Here is a 25351-nt window from a genome sequence, read left to right as displayed (position 1 = left end):
TTGGGTCATGCATAAGCCCAATTATAATAGTTCTGACGTTTCAATAAAAACTGGAATTTGATTTGTTATACGAGTTTTAATTTGAACTTCGAACTCGAACTCGGCTCATATAGTTAAACGACCAAACTCGAACCAAATTAAATGAGCCGAACTCTAAATAACTCGGCTCGAATTCCAACTTACGTTTCACAAGGGTGCACCAACACCAATCACGAAACGTACCACAGCCATGGCTACTACATTGAGTCGAAGAGAGCAAATATAAACAGATTAGTTGTGGTGAGCAGCTCCAGCACGGCAGAACACAGTATAAATGTATAATTGAGTTGACACTGGCATAACAGAGATATGAGAAGACTAGTTTGTAGGGAACACGCTCAATCAATTTCCAAAAAGAAACCGGTCAAGTCCACGCCCATGTCACATTTTGAATCAATAATCAGATTTTCTTACTCGTGACTGACAAATTTGGGTCCACAGTCCACAGTCGATAGTCGACACTCGACACCATATGTACTAATTTCCACCTTTTTCTTGCCATTCTGTTATGCATGAGAAGCACTGTGTGCGAGTACCATTTAAGTTTTTGCCAAGTTTATTGTATTCTAATAACTATAACCATTATTTTTGTTGTTATATAAAATGGAGTAACAAAGATGAAAGGGTATGGAACAGATTGAGAGGTTATATCATGTATGTTAAGTCTACCTCGGACGCAATTCACTTGAACTATTTGATGTACTTGATTTGTAGATTGGATTCTTCAAGTGCACCTATATATTTTCTTTTTTTCTGGGATTGAGATATTGATAGACCTCATAGAAGAGATGTGTCATCCCAAAGTTGCTCAGAAATAGAGCCTAAGTCTCTTTCAGGACAACCTCACACAGCTAAGTTTGTAGTGTCCACTTCAACCAGGGAAAGGGCCATTTTCTCTTTTTGTTTTGTTTTTATTGATTCAAGAGGTGTGGGTGTGAGTGAGGTTTTTGAACATTTTTCATAGAAGATAGGAGTTAGGTAGTACGATATGATCAGCAACACAAGCACATTGTCCACATAATAGATAGAGATAGAAGAAAACTTTAACCAGTTAATACATGAAATTATAGCCTTACAATGAAGTTTATCAGGACCACACAGGCATATTATCTGCATTATACGTACAGCATCCCATCCGTAGTTTTCTAGGTTACTTGGCTTCTTCTGTTCGAACAGTTCACACACATAACTTCGAATATGATGTCATGTCAGAACTCATTTTACTTTTACAACACAAACAGATTTTTATTTACATACCAGAACACTGACCCAACCAGAAGGCTTGAGTCTACCGTCAGGGTGTTGAAACTTTTCAAAGTTACCAAACAGTAAATCCGTGGGCCTAAGACCAGACTAGCAACACGCAGGGGTGACCAGAAGGCACCTGGAAAACTGGAGTGAGCAGCTTCTTTCCCTGTTTAGAGGAAGTCTTGCTACGGTCGATTGCATACCAGTTGTGAAATTTTTCTTTCCCACTCGGGACAAGTATATACGTGCCAAAACCTTTGGTGGCATTTGCTCATTATCCCTATCCATCCTCCTATTGCTTGCTTGCTTCTCCTGTACCTCTTATCAAGAAAACTTTGAAAGTTAGAACAACATTTAAACCTTACTTGCTAATCAAGTAATTACACAGTTACTGAATAATAAATATGCCAAGTATATTGATGTGCTAGAAGTATTGGTAGACTTCACGAGTGCAGTTTCCCATGCTAACTTGGCACGACTTCTTAATCTCATTTTCTGAAGAAAAAAAAACTTGATTCTGTACTTCTGTGAGTCTGACACTTCCAGATATAGTCTGAAACCAAAAACACTGAGCAAAACACAAGACAAAATCTTCCACTCCAGTAAATTGTAAGGTTAAAATGGTAGCTCCCGAGCAGTAAAGAGAAATCAAACAGAACTTTTCTGTTATTCATGTGTATTACTCCCTCACCCTAAATGTAGTAACGGCCAAAATTTAGCCTGTAGCTGACAGGCTATGAAAGGGCCATATAATTCTGGATTTTGGCTGAAATAGTCATAAGGAAGATTTCTACCCATGTTACCCCACCCCAACACTCTGCAAAATTTATCTATCACTCTCTCCTTCTTCTATCTCATTTATCTTCTACACCCTTCTCTTTCTTATGAAATTAGCATGCCTCAAACATCCATGGCTTCTACCTTGTCTTCTTCTACACGTGCTTCCGATGACCGTGTAACATTAAATCACCAGTCCATTCAAGTAATTGTAGTTCAAGTCAATGAACATATCCTTAGATTCCTAGAAGACCAAGAGACCCGTGAGTCTCTACGACAAAAATGCACCTCCAAGCTCAAGATTCAGAAGCAGGAGTTTTTTGAATTCTCTGAACACTCGGTACTCTCTAATCTGTACTGGGGTATTGAGAGCGTCGAGGCCGCAATTCAGGCAAAATGGCCAGAGGAAAGAATATCCAGGCTGCAGAGTTCTGAAAGAATGCTTCAAGTTCCAGCACTGGTTGAAGAACATGGCAGCACAGGAGGGATTCAAAACCAATACCTGATTTGCTGCTCCTACTTTTACCTCTCCCTTGTTCGGAAGCTCCAGAGGGATGATTGGCAGGTGACACTACATTTCCTTCAAGCTATGTTGGTCCACCCCCAGCTTGTTCGGAAAGAACTAATGCCGGAACTCTGGGAGAGGGTCTTCCTTCCTCAGATTATGAGCAGAAGGCAGGTAAGTGGACTGAGGGACATGCAGTCAGAGCCACTTCTTGATTGTTTTGATATTGCAGTTGATGAGGCAACAATACAGCTTGCAAGAAGATACAAGGATTGTTTAATGTATTATCAAGTCATGCTATATGGAGAGACTCCTCAATGGAATTGGGGAGATAGAGTTGGTCGCCCTGGTGAAGAAGCACGGACCTTCACGTAATTTTTTTTATTACCTTGTTTACTTATCCCGATACCAGTCTAGGTCAGATCAAAATAAAAAATTTCCACAATGAGACACACTGGAAGAACTATTCATGTCACAACAGAAAATTAGACCTTAGCATGTACCAGCTATTTAACATTCACTACTTTCCTGCATTTGTTTTTTCTCTTCTAGACACAGTTTCAATATATATGCATGAATCACTACCTCAGAACACAAAGTTGATTTGGGCTCCCTCTTGTATATGTGTTTGAAATTATACAGATACCAGATTGATCATATTTATTTCAAAATTATAAGATCTCTCGTGTTATTTCAATGTATATGTCAGTTGCACTACTAGTCTACTACTAGTCCCTATAGAAATGAAAAACCACAGTATATTTTGTGGGAACGTGTGAAAATTCAGTACCAAATTCGTCAATGTATGTTCATAATTCTGCAGGACCAACATTAACAACTGCTCCTGAACAGGTACCTGACATCCTCCAGTAGTGAGTGTATGGATCTAGTCGAACATGGAAATGGCTGGCCAAAGATTCAGAATGTAAGCCTTGATGAATTCTTATTTCTATGATATCCTGCAATAATGTCAAAATAAACAAATAAAAACCTTGTTATGCAACTATCTGCAGAATAAGTTTATTCAAGATAGAGGTTTGTACTTGCAGTCACCAAATGACTTGACTGGTGCAACACACAATTCTGAGGATGTCATTGTCACAAGGAATGACACAAACTTGAAGGTACTCTAAAACAAAATGATTCTCTATTATCAAGTAAAACTGTGAAAGTTCACTCCAGGAGGCCTTAATTATTAATTTTTATGAAACTGGAAATTGATTCAGGGTGAGAAGGTCCATCCACTTGATTTTCAAGACAATGTTACTGAGGAATTCGGAGATAAAGCAAATGCCTGCAAAGCCATTCATCAGCTAATACGTACTCCAAACCAAGATGATGCTAAAGCTCTTCGTGGAAAATATGAAGAGGGTCCTAACAGTAACATTACAGAAGTATTTGGTATGAGATCCATTCAGGATATGCTCAGAGAATCCCAGTCAGACACGCCTGTTTCTTCCTATTCGTGTGATTCAGAAGAAGGAAGTCCTGGTAGAAATTTTTTGGCAAAAAGAAGTGATTCAGAGGTAATAAGGAATGTTCTAGGCAAAGAAGTTCACTTTGATTGTTTACAATAGAGTACTATATGAAGGTTAATTGTATCACCATTGATTTACCCAATATATATTAGGATCACAACATACACTTCCATTGAAGGTCTGCAAAATGCGCATCATGTAAGCTTTCCGAATTATAAGAAATTTGATCTTTCTGGTATATTATTTGGAAAGCATTATTGTTCTTATTTAAATTATAGTAATTAGTAAGTGTTTAAATCAATTGAACAAACCAATAAAACTACATGCTCTAAGACACAAACTTTGGCAGAACTGAATTCTACATTTATACAAGCAAAGTAGTTATAACTTAAATGAACTAACACATGTTTGTCTTGCTTTGTGACCCAGAGAAATATGGATAAGAGGGAAGACTTGATGATGATTTCAACCACAGAAGTAGATGATTCCAAACTCGAAACCAGCGATAGGTACTTTCATGCATAATTCTTAAGATCTCAATACTCAATTTACATGGGCATTCTGTATTTCTAAGCTCACCAACCTAAATAAACTGCAGAAGATTGCAAACTACTTGTTCAATATCGAAACCAGAATGCATAATGCTGACATCAACAGAAGCTACTGGATATCTAAGGCAAAAGGAAGCACCTAAAGTATATGGGGGTTACTGCTTTTCCAGTAAATTATTTCGTTCCATCAGTGATTTAGACCTACCTACCTTAGAGCCAAGAGACATCAGTGCAGATACCTCTTGCGACAGGCTAAATTTAAGAGAACCGGCACACGATTTCAGGCTCTTTGACCATATATCATCTCAATCAATGAATACGTATAGTCACACCGACAAGTATCACCGTAGACGCTTGGCAAAGAAAATACAAGATCCAAAGAGGACAAAGAACTTGAGCAAAGCATGTTCACATCCTGAAAAAAATATACATGTGGAAATAATGGGAATATATGAGAAAGCGATTTCGACACTATGCTTCTCAGAATGGATTGGGCAATGCAAAGATGAGTTAGTAGACGTTTCAATCATGTGGGAAGTGTTGAATAATAAAACAGAAGCAAGTTATGGTCTGTTAAAGGATGAAATTCTTGATCAATTGTTAGATGCAATTTCAACTTCCCAAGAAGACAAAATTGTAAGGGCATCAGTGTTTATATTGACAACTATAATATACAAGAACAAAGCAGTTGTAGAAGACATCAAGAGGAAAGGTTTGCGTTTGTGTGATTTGGCAAGTGCCCTAAAGAGAAATGTGCACGAGGCAGCTATTCTCATATATTTGATAAATCCATCACCTACAGAAATAAAAACTTTAGAACTTTTACCAGCACTTCTGGAGGTTGCTTGCACTTCAAACAGGAAAGTACCAATACCAATTCAGCTGACACCACTAGCAGCATCTTTGATGATAATTGAAGTATTAGTAACTGCATTTGACTTCACTACAAATCGCATGCATTTGGAAGCAATTAGTTCGCCTCCAGTTCTTTCTCGACTCGTGAAGGCTGCAATAAATAAGAATACGGAAGAGATAACTTCTTTGGCTACTATTCTTATAAAATGTATGCGATTTGATGGGAAAAGCAAAATGTTTCTATCTCAGTTCACCTCTATGGCTCCATTTATTCATCTCCTTGGAAGTAAAGAGAAGCCTGCCAAGATTACAGCACTTCAGTTTTTCCATGAAATCCTTCAAATGCCAAGGTACACGCTACACACATTGTTTCATGAAAATTGATAATAATTAATACTATGTAAGTATATGAACTGAAGAAGTTCAATGGACAACCGGAACAATTACATAGATACTTAGTTATGCAGGCTAGCATCTGAAGAAGATAAAAAAAAACCTTCATTCTATTTTTTTACATGCTTATATTGCGTGGAATCCTAGTATTAGCAACAGTTATGTGGTTTGGACTGAAAAACAGTGCTTCCTGATGTGACTCTATCAAAGGAAGCAAGCATATCAAGTTAAAACCATATGTTCAGAAAGAAAATTTTATAAGCCCAGTCATCTCTTGTTGGTACTTGTGTAGGGACTTTGGCATTCTAATCTAAGAGTGCCCTGTTTGGTGACTGAAATGCTAATTCTTATGGATGCTTACCTACTACAATGGTTTTGACTTGATAGAAAGCCTTATAATACTTATATCTTTATGTTTCAGGTCATCAACAATTAGTTTACTGCATCAGATAAAACAACCAGACGCCATCAACACTACAAATGTGTTAATGTCCTGCATCCAGCAATTAGAGCCAGAGTACCAAATTTTGGCATCAAATCTGTTGCTTCAACTAGACATGCTGGTAATGGTTTTTACTATGATAACAGTTTATAAGTTGATACCAGGCCTTCCACATTAAATTGTACAGCAAAATGTCCTTGGAGTAAGCAATTCCAATGTAATTACCTCTAAATTGAAGTCTACACTCGCCATGCTAACTCCTTATCTTTTGAGAAGTCATTTTCTTGAAGAATATTACTAGTAAAAAGAAGAAATATCTACCTTCAAGCTAGGTTTAGATTAAGCACATGCTGCACAACATGATTGGTCATGATAAAACAAGGAGTATAACTTCAGGAAAGAGTATTTTCAATACAACAGTTCCATCTTCCTTGTTATAAAGTAACTGTAAAGAGGTGTATAGTTCCTTGATGTGGGCAGTTTCTAACTGATAGAAAAGTTTCAGACACAAACCTGGGCATGTGCATTATAAGCAGTAGATAGCTTCAGCACGAGTAAAGTTTTCAATCAGATCTTCTAAAGTGAAATCCATCTGGAGATGAATTTGAACCACTCACAATGAGTCGTATAATATGGCACAGCGGAAAACATAGCTTCTTCCGGCAATTCATCCTGGTTAAAATTTCATCATGTAAACTTCACATTTTACTAAAAGAATAAATTGAATTCATAGGACAATTTTGCAGGAAGATGCATCTGGTAACAATATACTTAGAGAAGAGGTTGTGGAGGTTCTCCTGAAAGCAATAGCATCTGAAGAGAGCTCTGTTCAACAAGTGTTATCAGCATCTGTTCTGTCAAATCTTGGTGGAGCCTATTCTTCGACAGGAGAACCGTATACAGCTGCATGGCTGGTAAAGAAAATAGGTTTAACATCAATACATCATAAGAATATGATAAGAAACTTTGACTGGTCCGACGAAAGCCTACAGGTGGGCACAGAAATGAACAATTTACTAATGCAACTTACAGCAGAAATTAATGATGAACTTACCTATTTAACAAAAATGACTATGGAAAAGTGCTGCATGAACTTGCAGGATGGTGGCACAGATGCATGGTGTAGCAAGGTTGCTAGATGCATCATTATGATGGGAGAGCCTGTCTTTCAAGCTCTGGGAAAGGGACTGAAGAGCAAGATAAAGAGTGTCTCACGGAGCTGTCTCATTGCTATTACGTGGCTTGGATGTGAAATCACAAAAATTGCTCCAATTGACCTCAGATGTACTGCCTGTGAGATCTTACTAAGTGGCATTGAGCATTTTTTACATCCAGGATCAGATTTGGAGGAGAGACTTCTAGCATGTCTATCTATATATAACTATGCTTCTGGAAAAGGTATTGTGTATTTCATATGAAATGTAATACTGATCGTTCCTTCAGGGAAGGCAGACACACAAAACTCGAACTCCTTAGTATCTGTTGATGAAACTTGAAACGTAACTTATATTCTATATCACACTTCAGGCATCAAGTTTCACATTTCACTATCCGAAGTACACCTAACAAGACGAATTAGAATAGCTTACCTCAGCAACATTGAAGTATATACCATGGCTTTGAAACTTTTCTGAAGACACCTCATAAATCTTCCAAATGATGAATATATGTTTGAAATATTAGCAACCAACAAGTACAAGATTTCATATTTGAATATTCATCATTCCCTTACCTTTATTTGCTTCGAGACAAAAAACAGTGTAGTGAGAATGATATCTTTATTATTGATGCGGAGGGCACAGGATCTTTCTATTGACAACGGCCTGATGTTTTATGGTTACACCCCTTTACAACACCAATTTAAATGTTAAACAATAATGTTACAATGTTGCAAACCTCATATATGTAATAAAAGATATACGGGTGTCTATGACAATTAACTTTGTCGCACACATTTCGATTGAAACATTTGATTATAAGGAAATATTGACCTACTACTGGTCTGACCGTCTGCACCTTGCAGTAAGGTCCTGCTAAGTTCAACGGGCTACAAGTGATAGTTGAATGATTGGTGATAAGGCAAATAGGTTTTGCTGTGAACTCATTTGATCAAATTCATACAGGTATGCAGAAACTAATTGGACTCTCAGAAGGAGCGCGAGAGTCCCTACGACGTCTTTCAAGCATCACTTGGATAGCCGATGAATTACTAAAAGTCTCTGAATATTTCCTTCCTGCTCAGTCTGTAAGTCTGGAGATACATAAACCTCTTTCTCCTTCATTTTATGATGAGTTTCTCACCCTTTTGTGAATATGAGACTAGTAAAAATTATTTGAAACATACAGTTGGCAAATGCAAGAGCTTGATGTAAAGGTAACTTATTATTGTATACAAGAACAAAATAACAAAAAACAAATAGTGCAAGAAACTTGATGGACCTTGTCAGCGTCGAAGCATGAAGCAATTGCTTTCTAGGAAAAAAAATCCTAGAACTTAAAATACTAATACAAATCATCATATCATATTATCACTTAAATTTTGTACGCTCGAAGCATAAATCACCATTGACACTACAGACAGGCGCCTGTCTTGGACATGACAAGGTGAAACATCACAGTAAGCCATACAGGGAATAAAGTAGATAATCCTGTGCATATAAATAATTGAAAATACAATATAATGATATGATATTATTTTTTGAGGCTTAAGGTGACATTATTACCATGTCACCAAACTTTTGAAGTTTTTTGCATTGCAACTCTGAGATATGTAACTCTAGTAGTTTTTTGTGGTATTGATCATAAGGATACTTTCCCAGCAATGACTTCTATTTTCTACAATGGTAAGAGCAGAGAATTTCTTGTGTCCATACACAAGTTCTTGAAGCGGGTTACAATTGTGGAGTGGCTGCAAGCGCTCTCATCTACTACAAGGGACAGCTTCACAGTGGACACTTTGATGGCTCAATTAAGGTATGCAATACTCAGATATCACAGATACGGTATAAATAACAGTCTGAGCAGGCTGGTACTTTGAAGCCCTTGCTTCAACCAGTTACACTAGATTGACCAGTTGGCGGTTGGCCAAAGGCATATCATACATTTGTAGAGATGGAGTCCTGAACCACATGTCCCATAAAAAACCTATGTTACATGGACACGCCATATTTCAAAAATAATCCGTGTCGGATAAGTATCGACGTGTCCGTGTCGGACACACACGAACACATATTGTGTGTGATATTCTTCAGTTTTTCATATTTTGCCGTGTCAGACACTCCGTATCCGTGTCCGTGTCAATGTAACTTAGTAAAAAACACTGGCAGCCACACTCAAATCACCCAACATTCGTAATATGTCAGACTCTAACATCAGTGGTAATGAAAATAGGTATGGGACATCAGAGAGCAAACTGCCACTCTTGTATGGGAAGTCAAGGAACATAAAAAGGCAGTGACATGCTTCACACTTTCTGAACCTGGGGACAGCCTTTTAAGCGGATCAGCAGACAGAACTATAAGGGTGAGATATTCAACCTTTTCACAACAAGGGTTGAATGCCCCTCTGGGCAGCATAACAAGAAGATGTGAACAAGTTCTTAATCTCAATTTTTACTTCTACAGGTCTGGCAGATGGTCCAAAGGAGACTGGCATGCGTCGAAGTAATAGAGACAAAGGAACCAATTCACAAAATAGAATCATACAAAGAATCTATCTTTGCACTTACTCAGAGCCGTGGGGTGAAGGTGAACAATTGACGAAACACATTTGTTTATTTATCATGTTTGCACAGATTATTTTGAGATAATTTTTCCAAACACAATGTAAAATCCTTATTTCAGGTCTTCGACGCATCAAGAACTGTCAAAAGGATTTACAAGAGCAAGCATGTGAAGTGCATGGCTGTGGTTCAGAGAAAGCTTTACCTAGGCTGCAAAGATTCAAGTATACAGGTTCGTCTGTGACTACTTAATTTACCAACAAAGCTACAGAGCATATAATCTGATGTCTATATTTAATCTTTAATAGGAGGTAGATATAGCAAATGAAAGAATAAAAGAGATAAAGGCACCTAACAAGCGATGGTGGGCGAAAAACAAGCCTATCAATGACATTCTAGTATATAGAGACTGGCTTTACAGTGCAAGAGGTGTCCTTGTTGAAGGTTTAGTTCTAAAGGTGGGTACCAAATGCTATAATATACACATAAAAAACCATTGAAGTAGCTTAAACTGAGTGAAGTATTGGTGCAGGAAAGGAGGAAAGAAAGAAATCCCCAAATGTCAATACCAATGGAGAAAGGAAAACGTGTGCAGGCAATGGGAGTCGTGGAGGACTTCATATACGTGAACTGCAGCTTATCACCAAGCATCATTGAGGTGATTGGTGAAGTTCAACTGTTAGCATTTGGTATTTATGCATAAAAGATGCAATTGAAAAAAGCATGATATTACATTAATACATCGAGACTGGCCAGAAACTAATCTTCAAGGACCAAGACCCATATGCACTAGTACACCCATAAAGCCCAATGACCGTAAGATTAACCCATCCTAACAGAAAAAGGAACAAACTTACAAAAGCATTGCTTAGTTTCTCTCAATGGGTACCATATGTGGTCTACACATCCATCTCTTGTCGTATCCGACAAGCATACGTACCTAATGTATCTGACACAGATTTTGTTTGAAAATATGGAGTGTCGATGTTACATAGCTTACTACCTATTTGGGAATCTGATATCCAATTAACTTTCTGGAACCAGATATGGCTGAGAAGTACACAGAGAAAAGTAGGCAGGTTGTCAGCCGGCAGCAAGATCACAAGCATTCTCACTGCAAATGACATTGTTTTATGTGGTACAGACACTGGGTTGATCAAGGTAAGTCATTCCATTTATCTCCATCACCGTTACAATAAACTTGTAAAGAGTGTCAATGCTAACCCATTAAGGAAATGACAGGGATGGATCCCACTCTAGCAAATACAAAATGGGACACAATGGATCGGAAATGCACATTCATGTATAATATGATTGGCTGTTGTTTTGAAAAATAGATCCAAGAAGTGTTATCTGCTTACAATGGAAATAAAAAGGCAAGCAAATGAAAGTTGGGATAACAGAAAGTAGCGTGTTGTATTTGTAGTACCTCATCACTTACAGTGGAAATGCATTGTGTATCATAGCTGTAAATACATATATGGAGCTATATACCACAAGTCCACAACACTGATTGTTGTTTCCTTTAACTATAGAGCATGAAATGAAGGCCACATAGTACATTATACCTTGCATACGCATAAAAAAAAAAAGAATTACTCAACTAAGACATACCATACAAACAGTGTTAGTCAGTACGCGTTCACTCTGGTATAAACCTTAAGTGAAGTACATTATGACTCTGGTCCTAACTGGATAAAAAGAGAGGATTCAATTGGGGTACCCCTGAAGGGTCGGCTCAATCCATATATAATTTGGAAAGATGATAGCTTTCGAGTCCACAACATAATGAGGTTCGACACTGCCATCTTCCAAGTTGTAAATTCCCATATCATGATTGTCATTGTTCTATTGGTATATCCTCTGTCAGTAAAGTAGATACAGTTCGGCTTGCAACCGAGGAAGTCTGACGCCAATAGAGACATGGAAGAATTATCACCAACAAACAAGGTTCGTCCACCTAAGATCTTCATTCGAACCCACTTAAGCGCAATCTGGTCCAGCTTAAATACTTTAAATTTAACGGTAGACCAAAACCTGTTGTTGTCAACACCAAGCTTTGGTCAAAATCTCCTTTTAAGTTGCAACAAGTCCCCAGATGATTCTACTATATGATTCCTCTTGTGACCACCTTTATCATCAACAGGCGCTGCAACTTCCCATACTCTTGGATGAGGAGAACTCACATCACAGGCCCAAATTGCTCCATAGAAATCCACAGCGTAGAATTGGTCTCTATAATAGATGATATCATTGACAAGTGGGCATTCAGAACCTATAGATGTCCAAGCATTGTTGCCAGGCTTGTAGAAGGTTAATGCCCAACTTCCCTCACAAATTGCCATTACTACATAATCGGTTGTTAACAAAGGGTTTCCTGATAAAACAACCCTGGAGATGGGGTTTCCATTTTCAAGTAGGAATGGCATAAAAGTTGGGAGGTCGATATTGTTATCAACTGACAAGAATGGATTTATTAGACGAACTGCTGTTGGACCCTGATACACTAACCATCCCCCACTAGAACCATAGCAATATTCACTGCTCGGTACGCGCAACTGCAAATTGTACACTCTTTTCTCACAAAGGTTGTAGCTACTCAATTTTCGATCATCAGAAACAATTTCATTAGAAAACAAGAGCATGGGTATCTGGCGGGGAAGACGACCGCGCATTTCCAAGTAAATGGATCACCATGAGTGACAAACAGCACCGAATCGGATCTAGTCTTTAATGCGAATTAATTTCTCAGATATGTGAGATACGATATGGGCTGGAAGGTCTAACCAATCAACTTCTCTATCCATTCTAAATGAAAATTTCCGCTGCAATATTAATGTCTAACCTCAATGATTCTAATCTAAATATGTAAATTGAATTGTAGTGTCTGCTGTCTTCTATTTAACTCCACCTTTATTTATTTATTATTGTTTCAATCTCATTTCTTTCACTACCTCGATTTCCACGACTTGCTTACCCAATCAAATTGATTTCAATACTTTTTAATTTTTAAACGGTGAAAACAAGGAACTACTAATCGTAGTTTTAAACATTATGTTTCATATATTGAAAATTCATGTTCAACATGTTCAACATGTTACTACTGATTTTAGTATATATTGAGTGGTTACCTGCCAATGAGGGTGCCTCCATTTCTCTCCGTTGAGTTGTCTTTGGCAGAAAATTTTGTCTTGGATCATCTGGACCATAGTAGTCATAGTTACTCAAATTAGGTAGACACTTGAGCCACTAGTGAGTGAATTTGTAAACGTACCTAATTGGCTAATTCCCCAGTACAGGTGATTTTGTAATTCCTCAAATATGGAGCTCAATAACCACCGACTCTTCTTTCATTTGACTTAGAACATTAAATCAAGGTCCAGCTTAAATACTTTAAATTCAACGGTAGTTATCCGGTACTGGCAACTCCGAACCATAAACTTTTTTCTCAGAAAGGTCGTAGAGACTCCCGTGTTTATTATCAGAAAACAAGAGCATGGGCTTTAATGCAAATTAGTTTCTTTGAAATGTGAGATACTATAAGCTCTGGATTCTATTATATGAACTAGGGAGTTGGAATACCATTTATCATAAAACAATAATGTGTCTGATCTCTTCTTCAATTCTTTTATTATTATCATTATTTAAATTTCCTTTTCACTACATGTCAATGATTTCATATTTTCATATACTTTTAAATTTTAAACGATGAATACAAGGAACTACCAATAATAGAGTTGAAGAAGGTAACATCATTTAGACGTCCAAATCCATTTTTATAGTCATGAAAAGAAAAGTGCCTGCATAAATAAATTTTTGGAAGGTCTCCTCAATCTGGAACTTTAGCTCCCTTCTTCCATAGTGCCAAGAAAACCTCATGCTAATTGCTATCAGTGACCAACTAACTCAACCTTCTCTTTCTTTCTCTCGTTTTAAAAAGTATACATAATTCATAACATTTTACAAATATAAAAAAGTACAAGTACAATAACATCATCTGTGTTACAAAACACAACATTCATGTAATTTATTTTTAAGCGGTCTTCATAACAACAAGATGAACACCTTTGCAACTTCATACCTTTCTATTTTCTTTCAATCTTTTCTTGTCTTTCCAAAATATTTATACAGCTATGCAAATCCATCAAACACACATCTATAATTCTATTTCTTGGTGTTGACATATTTTGTGATTTTCTTTCCAATTTCTTCAAACTTTTCAAATAATTCTTCTTATACTTAAACAATCTTCGTCTGACGATTTCTACGCTTATGTTTGAGTAATGAAACTCAAATTTCTTGGCATAAGAGGGACACCTTTGCATTTCTATTTTCAATTTCTTCGATCTTCTTATCTCAACGAATACTCTTCGCATCCCCTTCACGTATGTGGTAAAGTTCAACTGCAGGTACAAGAGAACACCTTTGCATATTTATTTCCAATTTCTTCAAACTTTTGAAACTCTTCTAGCATTTTTCCAAAAATTATTTTATGTGAACAATAACCAACAATCATCGTCTGACGATTCCGTAAGCTCCTAATTATATTGGAAAGTAAAAAAGACATACCAACTTTGACACTTTTTACACATGATCATCAATTCAACTAAATTGAAGAACATTTGTGCAAGGGTTGTCTTTCCCATCTTATTTTGCCGAATTCTCTCATACCAATTATAGAAATAATGAGCACATTCATCATTAGAAAGATACTCTCACCAAGTAATAATATGCTCTTAACAGCCTCCTTATCAAAATCAGAAGTGCATACTGTTGATACCTCGACGACAAAATGACTTTCTTGTCGGGGCTCCTCATTAGCATTCACATCTAGTCCTTCCCTTGTTTCCTTATTATGACCAACGGCAGTTTTGAAACAAGGGAAATGACATAGCAAGTAGGAAAGTACCTTCTTGCCAGAGAAAGATTCACCAGCATCAAACCCCTTACGTTTTGAGCTGATGATACTAGTTTGACACTCATCTAATACACCATCAACACTATAGGTTACATCTTTCAGTTCTTCCAACCAAGGTGTGGCAGCTTCACTCATTACCAGCTTCTCCTCTGCATCATCAAACATCACTTGGACCGTAGCGAATGGAGTAGTTTATCCAAACAACAGAAACCATTGCATCAGCCATGTTTGGGTGATCAGACTGCTCTATAGATAAACTATACAAAGAAGAAATATAACTAGAGATGAACTGAAGCCTGCTTTAATAGGTAGATTGAAGTCTTAAGTCTTACCTACTACAGTGAATAGTTACTCAGAGATTTGATAGTGTTTGGAAAATTGTATGGCTTTGGGCTCTTTGTGTATCGAAATCAAGAGATTTCCGTACTTTAAATGGAGAGAAAAAACGATTTTTTAGGATGGCTCCACGCGGAGAATCCACCCACTTACATGTCAGAAGACGTGTGCAAGTGGCAAAGTATTCAACCAGACCCCAACCACTATGTTCTCCTCATTGTCTTTGGCTCAAAGTTTAATGATTTAAATAAGAGACCGTGGCTTACAAAGTAGGAATATAAGGATACGCTCACATGGCTGAGTAGTTTTGAGATATGGATATGGTTCTTATCCTAAAAAAAATATGGATATGGAGCTCAAGAAGACGATTTGGTGCTCAGTCGCATCAGATACCTCAAATATCAAGACGTTGGTGCGTGGGCTAGGTGGAGTTACAGACAGTCAAAGTTCTGATCAAGTGGGTGCCAGGTTCAGCGTACTGAATACTAATGTTTCCACACAACAGTCGAGTAGAGAACCAAACTACGCACCAACCAGTTAAATTAATGAGTCATTCAAAAATGAAAGTGCGCAAATCAATTCCATTAGAAGACTATTATAACGAACTATAAAAGGTAATAAATTTCACTGTAAAATGTTTTTGTTAAATGAGGAAGAGTCCAGCACGAGTAGTTCACTACAAATTACAAACTAAAATGTCCCCAATAGGAGTAGAATAACACATCAGTCTCAAACAGATGGAAACGGTTCTGAATTGTAACTCATCACTGTGGAGAAAATAAATTTCTGATAAACACATTGCTTTTCATTTCTTTTGAAATTCTTACAAGCTCATTGTTCCATAATAGCATACAATTTTTTCCATAATGACATACAAAATTCGACTGGAGTGAGAATGGGGCATTTGTTTATCATATCATATTCAAAACCAATAACAAAAAACATTTTCAATGATGCCAAAAGTTTTTAACAATCTTGGTCTGGCTTAAGCTGCAACTCAAAGTCGCAACAATTCTCCAGAGTTGCCAAGTGAACTACTCTTCTTCATCCATTTCCTGATTTTCGTCATCTGTTTCCTGATCTACTTCATCAGTTTTCTGACTTTCCTGGTTGACCTCAAGTTTCGCTCCATCTCCACTTCCTGGAAACCAACATGACGAAAAGGTGAGCACATAGAAATCCACAGAGATCTTAGTCCACAGGTAAAACATGCATAACCACACTGGGACAACAATCTGCTTTCACCATCTAATTGCTTCTGCACGTTCCTTCCCAATATTTGGATATTTCTTTCTCTACTCTTCATAATATCGCGTCGAGCACAATTATCAACCCATATAATTAGCCTTGAAGCTTAATATGATGACAAAGCATTGAATATTTCATACTTTCTATGATGAGAATTGGCAAGCATCAAAGAGAACAAAGAACTAACCATATTCATTGAATATGACCCCACCCGAACACAATCCTTCCTCAATTTTTACCAATTGAAGCGTCATCCTTGGTCCAATCTCTTGAAGCTTGACAGCACTTTTTGTAGCAGCTCGATTTACTCTTCCAAGATCACTCGTAAGACTCACAGTTGCAGCTTCTTCATCTGCTTCACTTTCTGATCCGTAACCAGCACTTCAGAATATGATAGACAAATGTTAAATAATAGTAATATACAGGAACAGTTGCAACGCAAGTAAACAAGAAGGTTACATCAAAAGATACACCCACAAAGTTTCTTCTGAAATGACGACATAGTCAACCACAACGTCCGGACAAGAAATATATATATACACAAACACTATGGTGAAATTACTATATATAGTCAGGAGGAAGCCTCTTAGCATGCATCATTCATGAGCAATGTAATGGCAGAGAGTGTATTGGGACTAAGTGTCATTTAAGTAGAACAAACAATTAAGGTAAGATCAAAACATAAACGTAAAACCCATACTTGTCTTTTGAAATGATTCATCAAGGGCTTTGCTTGTTTGGCCTGCAAATTTGAAATTTGGAAGATTTTCCAGGTAAAAGTTGGACTCCAGCAGGGGGTGAGCGGAGGAATGGATAGGCATTTCCACCACTTGAATCCTACCCAAAGGATGTGAATAATGATAAAATTTTGCAGATTTCGAATGACAACAAATTTTGACTGAATTTAGATTCTCTGCGTAGGGTTTTGCCGTTTTGGTTGTGGAAACACACCTACCAATCCCCTCCGCTCGCCCCATGTTCAAATTTAAATTGTCCTTAGAAACCTTTTAGACTTTTGCAGTTCAGACAAACAAGCCGAAGTGTCAAAAATGGTGTTAGTATTTCTAGGCAGTTGGAGTTTCTTGGTGTACACCCTCTATGGACAATCAACTGGCATCACTCTAGATACTATATAAAATATAAATGCAAGAAAATCCAGGAGTTTGTAAGAGCTCTTGGGGGGGAAAAGTTCACCAGCATGAAAGAACCATAGCAGGTGATTGAAGTAGAAACTGTTACTGTGAGATATTTAAGTGAGCCATAATGTTGGTTATAAACTTACAAAAATCATTCAGTGGTCCAACAAAGCAATGACAACTAGGTTGACATCAACTTCAAACATCCATCCACCCAAAATATGTTTGTTCTACACTTCTACTCCATGATTGTCGCTTTAATATCCTTCAGTGTCTCCACCAAACCCAAACTAAAGCCCCTCAGAAGAGATGATCCTAAGACCACATCATCATATATATAATGAGACAGAGGCTTTATAAAATATCAATCAGGTGCTTGCTCATGCTGGTTTCTTTGGTGCATTGAATCCAGGTTATCTGGCGGATGAAGCCTCCTCGTTTCCAGGATCAAAGACCTCAAAGAAGACTGAAATATTTTCTTCAAGAAAGCTCTCTTTGTACAAATTGAAATTCAAATACCTCTAAAAATTACTGGGGAAGTGCGCCAAATTGAAGATGCGAATTTCCTAAAATCACCATAGGTCATATCTCGCTGATCCTCCAAATAATCTACAATCACATGCCTACATGGCATCACTGTATACCAAGATGTGCCTCCCACCACTGGGATGGTAACACGTGGGATGCCTTGGGAACTTCAACCTCCATAACATCATATAGCACCCTTCATCTACTACTGGCACCATCCTTGGTATCCACGAGAGCTCTATATCTGACATCCACTTTCAACACAATGGAAACACCTCATCGGAGCTACTCCCACATTATTAGCTCAAGACTCCAATGTGGGCGATGCCTTTTCAAGATGAGCCTCTATTTTCCAGCTTACAATAGGATCTACAGAGAGACTCTGATTTCCATCTTATTATCTTATGAAACTGATAGAAAATCTAACACTCCAGCTTGGGCATCCCCTAAATGTAAACTTCACTATCCTTATGAATGAATCTACACATCAATGATATAAGGGTTCGGCTCCCACCTATTGAAAGCACACTTCGTCTTCCACATAAGGCCAAAAATTAAGTCAAGACCACTTGAGCAAAAGGCAAACCACTGCTCCATACCACCAACCAAATTTTGTGAATGTTCCTTGATAATCTACCCAGATTTTTGCCCCATCAACCTCAAGAATGAAACAATGCTCAAAGGAAGGGAATATCCATAGAATGAGGGTCAGCAAAGGCCACAATGTCTTGGATTGCTTGGTAGTCCACCAAAACATACGTGAAGAAAGTAATAGTCAAGATTCAACAGCCCAACGGAGCTCCATCATTGTGACCCTCAACCATTGGGCATACACAAAAGAACCAGTTTTCCCAAAGTTCAAACCATTATAGGGAACTGGAAACAGAAATCGAACAAAAGCACCTTAAAAAAAGCAAATAAAATGTCGCCTCCTTCCACTACTCAGCTATGACCCGACCACCATCTTTAGCGGTGATGGAAAAAGTGTCTACTGCATTCATTTTCAAAGGTAGCTACAGCCTCCTTCCCATTGATCGCTGCCACTTGATGTCATACGTTTGGGGTTCTATTGTTTGCTCGTGTTCTCCTCCTTATCATCTAAATGGTATGTTTGACCTTACTCTATACTTTAGATCACTACCAATACAAAATTACTTAATAGCATACATACAAGTCGATAAATCATAAGTACACAGATCCTCATTGATCAGGTTAACTTGGAACATATGTCTTAATAAAGGGCAAAAGTTTACCTCGTTACAAAGTCGCTTACATCTTTAAGGGTCCTCAAATCTGGCACCTTATGGTTCTGCACAATTTTTCTAAGTCTACGAGATACACCGACAGGCTGCAATCTGATGGAATAATGACGGAAATCAATGAGCTTGGTGTCCTTATTGTAGTTCAGTAACACAATCCGCTGACAAGAAGAAAGCTTAACCTGCAAAATAAAGAAAATATAATGACATAAAACACAAGTAGCATTAAAACATCATTAAAGCAAAGAATAAACACTTACTGTATTAATGTCAATGGCTGGAAAAATATTCTGAAACATTATCGTAGTGAGCTTCAGATGTTGCTCTCCAGAGCCAAAACCAGAGAGGACAATCTGCCAATCATTTTTTATATAATTAGGAACAAAAAACAAGACTCGCTACATCCTTAAATTGTGCACAAAGCATCTATATACTCTATAACCTCAATGAGCTAACATAAGCGATATCTACAACAACTTAATATAAGCTCGATAGCTTACCAGAGGAGCATTCTTGAAAATCTCAGGAGGACACCTTGGATGCAACTGAGAATGAGCAACATCAACGGCTAACGAATATTCCTGTATTTTAAAAGTAAGAGTTGGACCCTGAGGAGTCCTTGCAACTCTCAAATAAGGCGCACTTGCAGTTTTAGACAGCATCATAAAATGTGTAACGCCCATTGGCCCAGACACATTCAAAAAATCCTTCAAACTATTCCTCTTCTTTTCCTTGAGTTTAAGTGCAGTATGAGGAAGCATCAATTTTCTTAAATCATTTTGCAATTGTCTAAGTGAACCAGGCAATTTTCCTCTTGAAAAAACAAAACTTTTCGGGATTTTATCACCTGTGACGTGATCTACACTCGGTTGTTGTTGGTTCTTCTTCACTGTTGACTTGATAAACACTTTTTTCTTCCTCTGTTTTAAACAACAATACAATAAAGAAACGTTAGAAAGAGATTGAAAGGTTTGAATTAATGAATACGGGATGGGGATACTTACATTTCGCATTCGAGCCATGTCTTGAAAGTTGCAAAAAATAAAATTGAGGGTTTAGGGTTTAAGATATATTAGTCAGGGCTATTTGGTCATTTCACATAGTCTATCGACTCGTCCGAGTTGGATATTAACGTTCAATGTTCTGGTCCATCTAAAATATTTCCCACATAATATCGAAAAAAAAAAAAAAATAAAAATTCCTATGGAGAAGTTCAATCCTACTTTTCAGACAATTCCTAACCACGATAAATATGAATGGTCACCAAGTTCACATTTTCGATGCAATGCAATTGTTTAACATTACGACCAACTAGTTCATCCACAGACCACAGGTGCAGATAATGTTCCAAGTTCCAAACATGTTATAACAAATATGATACATAACCATCAAATTACAAATATTTTCCCTCTCAGCTAATTTCTTCGCAAGAGAACAGGCCTATCACACAGAATTGGAGATTAATTTAGTTTCTAGTTTGGGTTGGCAGATAATTATGGCTTAAGGACAAACTGTGTTGACCACTGCTTAAAAACTATATTACCATCATTTAAGTTTTTATCAGTTAAATCAAAATCCCACGTGATTGTTCAATTTTGTTTTTAACCCTAGCACACTCACATTTTATGTTAGGACTAACATGAGAAATTTCATTTATTTCATGTTGTACACATGTATAGTGGTGTTTGCATGTTTGTTGGACACATACATACTGGTGTGTGCATGTGTAGTAGTAGTTGATAAGCACCAAAAAGTGTATTATGAAACCCCATTGAGACATATAAATTTGGTTAATTATGTGTTTAATAATCATGAAATAAATATGTTTTCATACTTTTGCGGTATTTGCGAAAACATGGAAATATTGGTTAAACCTCGCATAAAAGACGGCGAATCTACGATATATGAATTCTCCCAAATCCGTGAAGAAGCATCAAACTTCCAAAGCTCCTACCTCTCGAACCCGGGGACTCGAATCGAGAGAGTCGCCGCATAATCGGATGATGATGAACTCTGAACGCGATAAGCGGAAGTTATAAAAAGCCTAAAAATACCGGACCGCCATCGATCGCACATGGGCCCACATGTGGGGCCACAAGATTGGATGAGTCATCAATCATGGAGCATGTCAAGACAAAAATAACAAATTATTGGTGCAAAGTTGACACCTTGCATGTAATAAATTAGATTAGGTGTTAATAGTGAAAAAAAGGCAAGGTGTCACTTTGTTTTAATGTGGTGGATAAAAATGAATTAATGTGGTTTGATGATTTACGTGGGAGGAAATGAGATTTCTCTCAAATGGAGAAGAAATTAGACAAGGGTGGGGGACACTCCATTTACTCCCTTGACTTATTTTCCTCACATGGCATTATTTTAGTTCCTTAGTGAAAAAAATCAGAAGTTAGTTTTTAGTTTTTGTAAGAAGCTTGTAATAGTTTTAATGGAGGAAACACTTGTTTTCTTAGAAAAATAAATATATCGATGAGTTTGATTGCTTATCTTCTTCCTTTCTCTATTTCTCTTTTTTTTTTTAGTTTATAAATCCTTGTCCCAAGGATCATGAGCTAACTTCCTTTTGGGGGGTTAATCCAACTCATGTGAGGGTAAATCAATTTTTGTTGGTTTGGTAGGTTGTTAGGAAGAACAACTAGCTCTTACACCCTATCCCAAAATGATAGTTGGTGTAGTGTCTAGTTAGGAATCAAAGCAATGAGCTTAGAGATAAGTCATTGCTTAGTTCCACTTGCTAGCATGTGTGAGCTCTTAAGTGAGCCATACATGCTAGGGATCAAATCTTTTCTTCTATTAGGGGATTGTCTATGAGTCTAGGAAGGATCAAATAACATTTTTCAAATCAACAACTAATGATAGTTTCACATGAGGAGGATTAACTCTCCACCTTTTATTTCAAATCTCTATTTTGGTATTAAGTGCATGTTTTCAAACTTTAATGTCTTTCTTAATATTTGTGTAGGAAGGAAATCCTAGCTTTAATATTATAACCTTACTCCTTAGTTTCCTTAATTGTAACATCAAATTTGTAGTTGTTCTAAACTTTAGGTTAGTTCGAATCCTTATTCAAACTCTACGAAACGAAGATCGTGAGTAAGGAACCTTGAGTGCTTTTGCATCAATTTAGAGAGTTCAAACCTCTAAGTAGTAGTAAACAAGCTTATATCAAATGGCTTTTTTCTCTAAAGCCATAGAACTTGTGTTACTGGTCGGAAGTTGCATCGAGGGGGAACCCCATTCTCTTCCTTCATTTCCTTTTCGTTCGTTTACGTTTTTTTTTTGTTAAAATTAAATATTTTTCCTCTCGAAATAGACCTGTAATCTCACAAATTTTTTAGTTCCACTTCCGTGTATCAAAAGTTAGGGCTGGGAAACAACAATTCAAAGCGATTATAAGAGTCTTTGTAAAAGTTGAAATCATTCTCAATTAACCGACACGCGCGCACAGATCGAGTCAGCTCGAAGTGTGACCAGCGTCCATGAAGTCATTTTTCTTGTTTGTTGCTCTGTTCAACCACTAGCATCTCCTGATCAACCTTGATCCATTTCGAGACCTAAATATCTGGCCATGTACCTGAAAAATTCGATAATCCTTTAGGATTAATCGCGTCGACGAATTGAAACGTTTGTTTCAGTTCAAGGGCAAAAATCGCGGGACGCTACAGGAGGGTCTATTTTCTTACATATTCATTTTTCCATCCAGTTGCCGGTATCATTACCCATTTCTTTACTTCATCCACCATGGCATCTTCATCAAACATTGCATCTTCATCATCCATGGTACCTCCCAAACTCATTCCTAAGCAATCCTTTCAGTCTATGATGGATTCAAATGCCTATGGCCATCTCTTCCATAATTACATCACAAACATTGGGTGGTCTTCCCTAATTCTTCAACCTGACCAAACTTATTCTCCTAGTTTGGCTGGATACTTTTATGCTAATATGGAAGACACACCAGCATTCAACCATGCTCATGGTTTCTACTTAGACGGGTTCACAATCCGAGTTGGTGACACACCTCATATCTTTTCTGAACAACAACTTGCCCTATCTTTGGACCTTCCATACCACGAACCTGCTGCATCTTGGAAGTACATCTATCATAATTCTTACTGTTCCTTTCAGTGACAAGTGTTTCGCGACTCTTATGGTGATGGTCTTGAGATCAAACGAGAAGGAGATGGCCATGTGCCATGGCGCAACATCACCATTCCATTAGCAAGCATGACCATGAACATGGGGACTGCAATTTTATTTGTACTCCTAAACATTATGGGAGATTGGCATTTTTCTACTACCAAATGAGGCTGCTTGCGTTATATTCAGTGCACTAGCTCAGGGTCATGCATTATTTAACATTTTAGGTTGTGTTATCTCTTCACCAAACGAGCTCGCACTTTTCGGGATAAGTATATACTTTTACCGACCGCCGCTTGGGATCATGAAGACACATTTCCCACAGTTTGCAGCTACTTTTCATGACTGGGTCAAAGTGGATTCCATGTGCCCAGCAAACAGAATCATTCGCTCATTAAGGTTTCGTCAATGGAAGCGTCCCGCTCGATACCTGAGGCATGTTCGATGTTATCCAAAGGACGAAAAGATGAAGACCAATTTGAGGGAATCCGGAGACAAAGAATGGGCAGAAATTTGGCAAACTATTATCTATTGGCGCGATGCTAAGGAAATGCATTTCCTTAAAGAGGATGCCAGACCTTCACATCCTGCTGGATGGTAAACTTGAGTTTGCCATTGTACATATATCTAACTAAACCTTATGTTTGGTGTGCTATTGTTTTTCATGTTTCGTATGCTATGGTTTTATATTTCGTGTGCTATGTTTAGTGTGCTATTGAACATTTTCTTGTTCTTTCTGAATAATATATTATGATCTTCAACCTCTCTGTTCCAGCAATCTAGCCTTAATTTTGCTCATGGTTCTCAGGTACTTTCTCTCTTTAATTATTGATCCTTCGAGGACTAAGCATCATTCGTTTGGGGGTGCTTTAAACCTCAGAGCAAAAAATTAGGCATCTTGTAGCCTATATATAGTTTTTATTTTCATATTAATAATTGTACTTAGTGACAAAGTCTTGTTTCCTTTTCAATGATGAAAATTGTCTAGAAATCTCACATTAGTATCCAAATTAGGATTTGTTTTAAGAAACTTTAGATAATACACATACAATATTTTATACATCTTTTCATGAATATTCATGTACTGAGTATCATCGATTGTACATGGCAGTAAGTTTCTGGAACCAACGGTTAGTTACTTAAACTATAAATCCTGTGAGAATCTAACCAAAAACCTTGACATGAGTGATTTGTGTGTGATGACACAGAGGAGTAGTTTTTCCGATTAGAGAAATCACGCGTCTACTTATTTGATCACCACCCGAACCCTAGGCGAAATTTAGGCCTTCTTTGGATCGACATAGCTAAAAATTTTACATTACAAATTTTACCGCTAGTCACTCCACTGAACCATTCATCAAACCTTTCACTTTCACCAAAAATTCCTTACCCATTTATTAAACCAAATAAAAGAACCTACCTAAGTGATGAGTATGAGAAATAGGATGAAATGTGGAAAGAATAAAGAGAAAGACTTGTCCCAAATAAAAGTTAGTTACTTGCTTCAGGAAAGAAAAATAGAATCATATTTTTAAGCCATCTAAAATATATATATTATATATATCTATATATAGATATATATAATAATAATAATAATAATAATAATAATAATAATAATAATAATAATAATAAATCCATTAGAGGCTTAAGAACAAGGTTATAAAGCTCAGTTAGAAGAAGGAAAGAAAACAAGGATTTCTCTAGTGTAAATATATGAAGTCCCTATTCTCTCATACTCGTAAATTTTGATTATCCATTTCCA

At 37.2% G+C, this 25351-nt stretch overlaps 3 protein-coding genes and 1 long non-coding RNA gene across 13 annotated transcripts; 1 reads left to right on the top strand and 3 right to left on the bottom strand.

The window, feature by feature from the left end:
* Nucleotides 1-1048: 1048 nt before the first annotated feature.
* On the bottom strand, nt 1049-7484 carry LOC147498863 (uncharacterized). 6 transcript variants are annotated; one of them, XR_015195617.1, is made up of 8 exons: nt 7343-7484; nt 7060-7199; nt 6802-6960; nt 5708-5810; nt 5425-5604; nt 4804-5013; nt 3360-3528; nt 1049-1605 (listed from the first exon to the last, which is right to left on the bottom strand). It is a non-coding gene; the product is annotated as an uncharacterized LOC147498863 (long non-coding RNA). The 6 variants fall into 6 exon arrangements; XR_015195618.1 differs by having other exon boundaries at nt 3426-3528; XR_015195615.1 differs by having other exon boundaries at nt 4808-5013.
* Nucleotides 1601-11574, top strand: LOC147498862 (Transducin/WD40 repeat-like superfamily protein). 4 transcript variants are annotated; one of them, XR_015195612.1, is made up of 18 exons: nt 1601-2940; nt 3422-3494; nt 3583-3693; nt 3796-4095; nt 4477-4556; nt 4646-5803; nt 6268-6409; nt 7035-7280; nt 7389-7686; nt 8412-8533; nt 9137-9261; nt 9679-9810; nt 9912-10034; nt 10131-10241; nt 10318-10467; nt 10542-10667; nt 11054-11170; nt 11252-11574. XR_015195612.1 is itself a non-coding variant. In XM_086560731.1 (18 exons), the coding sequence occupies exons 1-18, from the start codon at nt 2084-2086 to the stop codon at nt 11267-11269; spliced, it is 4284 nt and encodes a 1427-aa protein (XP_086416857.1). In that variant the 5' UTR covers nt 1601-2083; the 3' UTR covers nt 11270-11574. The 4 variants fall into 4 exon arrangements, 3 of the variants coding, with proteins under 3 accessions (XP_086416857.1, XP_086416858.1, XP_086416859.1); XM_086560731.1 differs by having other exon boundaries at nt 9142-9261; XM_086560732.1 differs by lacking the exon at nt 10318-10467 and having other exon boundaries at nt 9142-9261.
* A 498-nt stretch (nt 11575-12072) lies between these two features.
* Nucleotides 12073-12684, bottom strand: LOC147498861 (putative F-box protein At5g55150). Its single transcript, XM_086563359.1, has one exon. It carries the CDS (start codon nt 12682-12684, stop codon nt 12073-12075), a length of 612 nt encoding a protein of 203 aa, XP_086419485.1.
* Nucleotides 12685-16046: 3362 nt separating this feature from the next.
* PPAN (PETER PAN-like protein) lies at nt 16047-20568 on the bottom strand. 2 transcript variants are annotated; one of them, XM_086560734.1, is made up of 6 exons: nt 20439-20568; nt 19935-20354; nt 19695-19787; nt 19429-19616; nt 16699-16892; nt 16047-16404 (listed from the first exon to the last, which is right to left on the bottom strand). In XM_086560734.1, exons 1-6 carry the CDS (start codon nt 20454-20456, stop codon nt 16298-16300), a joined length of 1020 nt encoding a protein of 339 aa, XP_086416860.1. In that variant the 5' UTR covers nt 20457-20568; the 3' UTR covers nt 16047-16297. The 2 variants fall into 2 exon arrangements, with proteins under 2 accessions (XP_086416860.1, XP_086416861.1); XM_086560735.1 differs by lacking the exon at nt 16047-16404 and having other exon boundaries at nt 16694-16892.
* Nucleotides 20569-25351: the final 4783 nt, after the last annotated feature.

This window comes from Coptis chinensis, chromosome 5 (assembly GCF_015680905.1).
Source record: "Coptis chinensis isolate HL-2020 chromosome 5, ASM1568090v1, whole genome shotgun sequence".
Lineage (NCBI taxonomy): Eukaryota > Viridiplantae > Streptophyta > Magnoliopsida > Ranunculales > Ranunculaceae > Coptis > Coptis chinensis.
Note: the sequence above shows the minus strand (reverse complement) of the source record. Positions and strands in the feature narration are given on the sequence as shown.

Excerpts from the sequence above, each read along its gene's own strand:
- LOC147498861 (XM_086563359.1), bottom strand. The coding sequence starts at position 12,684 with ATGCGCGGTCGTCTTCCCCGCCAGATACCCATGCTCTTGTTTTCTAAT.
- LOC147498862 (XM_086560731.1), top strand. The coding sequence starts at position 2,084 with ATGTTACCCCACCCCAACACTCTGCAAAATTTATCTATCACTCTCTCC. Across the intron at positions 5,804-6,267 it reads GAAATCCTTCAAATGCCAAG|GTCATCAACAATTAGTTTAC; the intron begins GTACACGCTACA and ends TTTATGTTTCAG. Across the intron at positions 10,468-10,541 it reads TTGAAGGTTTAGTTCTAAAG|GAAAGGAGGAAAGAAAGAAA; the intron begins GTGGGTACCAAA and ends GTATTGGTGCAG.
- PPAN (XM_086560734.1), bottom strand. Across the intron at positions 19,617-19,694 it reads CAGCCATTGACATTAATACA|GTTAAGCTTTCTTCTTGTCA; the intron begins GTAAGTGTTTAT and ends TTTATTTTGCAG. Across the intron at positions 16,405-16,698 it reads GGTCATATTCAATGAATATG|GAAGTGGAGATGGAGCGAAA; the intron begins GTTAGTTCTTTG and ends GTTGGTTTCCAG.